We start from the raw sequence: 4,056 nt of genomic DNA on the forward strand, positions 1-4,056 counted from the left end.
CTAGGAGTCTATGCCACCGACCAACTGTTGCATACATTGAAGCTGATCCATGCCATCCTTGCTGGATACGCTTTTTGCCGGTGGCGCACAATAACCAAGTGGCAAGGAATCGATGTTGACCTCTGACGTAGGCCTACAGTTCAATCTGGCAGCAATCGGACTATTTCCAAAAATGTAACAATTCACGTCTCTATCAGTCATAAGATGAATTGATGTCAGTGGTGTCGAACAGTTGTTTGGTACGCTATTGGGAATGGAGTAGGGTCTGAACCGAGTACGAGGGCGCACTGGGGTCGATGCTGTGGTRGAGTGAGGAGCCGCTGCTGCCAAATAGGAGTAGGGGTAGGGGGAAATACCACCAATTGGCGAAACGGTGAGGCCCTGCATGGGAAATGAAGAAAGAGCGGTTAGAGCTAGCAAAATGTACTGTTATTTGCATAATAAGGACTTAAATTAGCCTACTTAATTTACGTGCGTCATGGGCACACATATAAAGGCAGCCAATTGAGTATCGTTGCTGGATTAATAAATGACTGGCATACCTGTGATGCCATAGCATGCTGCTGAAAGTTCACGGGTAATCCTGACGTTCCTGACACTCTTTGTAAAGAAGATGCCAGGATACCAGCCGTGCCCATGGCGCACACTCCGCCAGATGACACAGCTGCCAGCCTGTGACCCATGGCTGCTACACTGGAGAAAGTTCTCCCCTTCATGTTGACATGGGCAGCGGGGTGTAGGAGACATTGTGCGACACCCAAGGGGTTGATGATATATCTTGTTAAATCCGGTGGATAAGAATAGCAGTGAAGAAAATTACTGCATTCTAGGCCTGTGATGTGAGCTCTTTGGTCCGTTTCCACGGTTAGAGGCTGGAATGACTCCGTTGCATTCGGCTCCTCTGCTCTAAAGCAACGTGTCCTACCGCCAGTTATGGCATTTATATGGTCCTGTTTTGGATTATCTGGGTCTGTTTCGGCGCCGAATGAGTCCGCTAAAGCTCTGTCCGTTTTGCAGTGCGCTGTGATAATATTTGGACCAGGTTTCAATTTCTCTGTGGCAGTTGAGATTTTTCGCAAGTCTTGTCCAACGTAATGCCCATCCTTGCTTTCTTGACTGCTTTCGTTGGCACTTTCGCAAACATCTAACATGATTATAAAAATACAATGTTGTTTGTAAACTGAGAACAAGTTGAGGCTAAACAATTCTTATAGTAAGAATTAAAGCAACATTTTTAGCTATTCATTTCGTTATCATACAAACCGGTTGATTTTGAGTTTCCTGCGCTTTTCAGTGGAGCCTCATCCAAAGAGTCACAAGAGATGTCATTGTCTTCTTGCATTTGCGTCTCATTGGACCTTTGTGTATTAATCCCCAGTTGTTTCCTACTCAAAAAATAACATATTTCAGTTTTGACAATTAAGAGTTTATAAAATTATTTATTATTTTAATTTACGTTTTGTCGGGTTTTTTTGTCTCACCTTTTTTCTCTTCTCCCATTGCCAGTGTCACGGAATCCTTTGGCGAAAGGATTGTTATCAATTTTCAGTTGTGTAATCTGAAAATATAGAAATGACTGTAATGTTTCTAAACATTAGACCAGTAATTTATCACATTTTAACACTAATAATCAGAGTCTCTTGGGCTAATTACAGGGATAGCTCAGGAATAGTTTCAAACAAAATATTTTTTTCACAAGAAGTTCGTAAAGGTTTTATAAGCTGTTAGTTAACCTTATTAAAATATTGCACATTTAGAACAATACATTTGACAACATAAAATCTACATTTCATTGCTTGCCAGATATTGAGCCTTGGGTAACTAATCCGCAATAGAGTAGGCTATTTAGCAATAAGTCAGTAATTAATTTAGGCCACAACATAAACTCTTTACAAACTCTTTATGGGTCATTTATGTCATGCGTTTAATTTCCATTTTCCTGAGGTCTACCAATACGAAAAATATAATGTTATTCTGAAACTTGCTTTATAAAATTACGAAGGGCCTACCTTATCGTTTTGATATGCAGTTACAGCGATGAATTCTGTCTCAGAAAAGACATAGGTCATGAACGTGCTATATGGCAGTTGGAGGATTGCGTTGGCCCTCACAACGTGAAACCTAACCTGGTATTTGTGCATTGAGTTAAGAATCGTCTGCAATTGGAGACAAAATACATTTTAAAGAATACATTAGGCCTAGTCATCAACTGGAACTTTACGCAGTTCAATAAAAAATAGTATATTTCAGTTATATTGTAGCTAATGTAACAATACATTAAATGAGTCAAACTACACATGCAAATACTACATTATTAACACAAAACGCATATTTGGAACGTACAAACCCATGCTTGTCCAAGATGTTGTTTGTCAATTTTAGTTTGTGAAAATTGACCACTTTTGACATCCATTGCTCGCCAGAAGCGGGACTGTCTGGGTGTATGTACATCCTCTTTGGCATTTCAGGATCTGCCTTTCCTGACACCATCCAATGTGAGTTGTGAAACCTGTACCTGCACTCGTCGGCCGCCACAATATCCATCAGCAAAATATATTTTGCCATTTTGTTCAAGCCAGTACATCTGGCTTTGAACGCTGGAAACATGCGCCTGGAGTAAAGGGAACACACATCGATTTCAAATCATCCTACAGTCCTCTAAATTAAAAACGATCAACGTTATAATCTACATGGTTATTGATGATATGTCATAACATTTACCTTCCTGATTTTGTTATGACCATTTCAGTGCCGAATTTGTGGAATTGTGTCCAAAGCTCCCTCGCCTCCAAGTTAACCTTTGGATCATCCTCGGTGGCATTCTCTGTCCCCCCCGTTTTAGGAGGCCTGAGCTTGGCAGACTGGGTGGCAGCATGGTGTTCCAGCGAGGATAAGCGGAGGATCGTTTCGGCATTGCCTAGATCCAGCGTGGGGTGCCTTTGCGCAACAGGCAAGGGAAGAGACCTGTGGGAAGTTAGCGCAATGACAGGGAAAAACGGAGGTTGTCGGGCCAGCATTGTGTCGATGGTGATWWYCGAAGCAGTGTTTGGTAAAAACGGTTGGAATGCCATACCCCCCTGTCCAACTGGATCTCTCATTCAAAAATAATTCTGCCTCTTTATTTCAAGTTGTTTCAAGKTATAGGACAACCGATGTCTTCCTTCGTTTCTTAAATACACACGTTTGATATTTGGGCGAGGCTATATCTAGTCTGTGACATTTTTCTCAAGTTTATTTCAAGCTGGTATTTCGTTGCCATTTCATCGTAATGAAATGTAAAAGTTACTATTATCAGAATAAAAACTAGCATAGGTCTAGCCCTATAGCCAACTATTTCGAATTTCAGTGCAGCCAATTKTATTTGTCACGTTTGTGTAGAAATTAAATCCGGAGAAATGTTACCGGTTGATTGCATTTCATAATTGACTATCTCCATCTTTCATTGCAATAAATTCTCTTCTATTCTTATTCACGAGTTCTATTACCAGAAAAAAAACTGATAGAGGCAATATCCCATCAAAGACCCGCGTGSGCCTGGCTCATGGTCTTCCTTCCGAACTATGCGAATATGTTGCACCGTCCGAGCAAGAGTTGATTGGCTCTTTGACACCTTGGACCAATCGTATATTCCATTATGGGTGTGTTTTTACGGGTCAGGTGACGAGTTCAGTAAGCAGTATTGTAACCTGGGGTGTTGGGTCGACATGCGATCCTGTCTCTGCCACCTCACTGGTGATCAAAAGACAACTTTGCAAGAGCCAATAAATCGGACGGAGTGTTAGTGCGCAATCAAGAATTTAGTGCGCATAATTGCAGCAAGGAGCTGTCCACGTGCGTGTGGTGCTGAAATCCACATCTCAGCAATAATTTGACTGAGTAGGCTTATTGTCTGATCCACATTGCCTTGCTGAGATGAAAAACAACATAGGCTACATCTAAGAAAATCAGTGATTGGGGCGGCAGGAAGCTAGGTGGTTTTAAGAGCGTTGGACCGATATGTCGCTGGATTGACTCTACGAGCCGACTAGGTGAAACATCTGTCGATGTGCCCTTGAG

General features: G+C 41.7%; 1 protein-coding gene across 1 annotated transcript; it reads right to left on the reverse strand.

The window, feature by feature from the left end:
• LOC111957561 (T-box transcription factor TBX3-like) lies at window positions 1-3,098 on the reverse strand. The gene is made up of 7 exons (XM_070436903.1): window positions 2,722-3,098; window positions 2,320-2,611; window positions 2,010-2,156; window positions 1,482-1,558; window positions 1,264-1,385; window positions 543-688; window positions 1-381 (listed from the first exon to the last, which is right to left on the reverse strand). Exons 1-7 carry the CDS (start codon window positions 3,096-3,098, stop codon window positions 1-3), a joined length of 1,542 nt encoding a protein of 513 aa, XP_070293004.1.
• Window positions 3,099-4,056: the final 958 nt, after the last annotated feature.

Source organism: Salvelinus sp. IW2-2015, linkage group LG33 (genome assembly GCF_002910315.2).
Source record: "Salvelinus sp. IW2-2015 linkage group LG33, ASM291031v2, whole genome shotgun sequence".
Classification (NCBI taxonomy): domain Eukaryota; kingdom Metazoa; phylum Chordata; class Actinopteri; order Salmoniformes; family Salmonidae; genus Salvelinus; species Salvelinus sp. IW2-2015.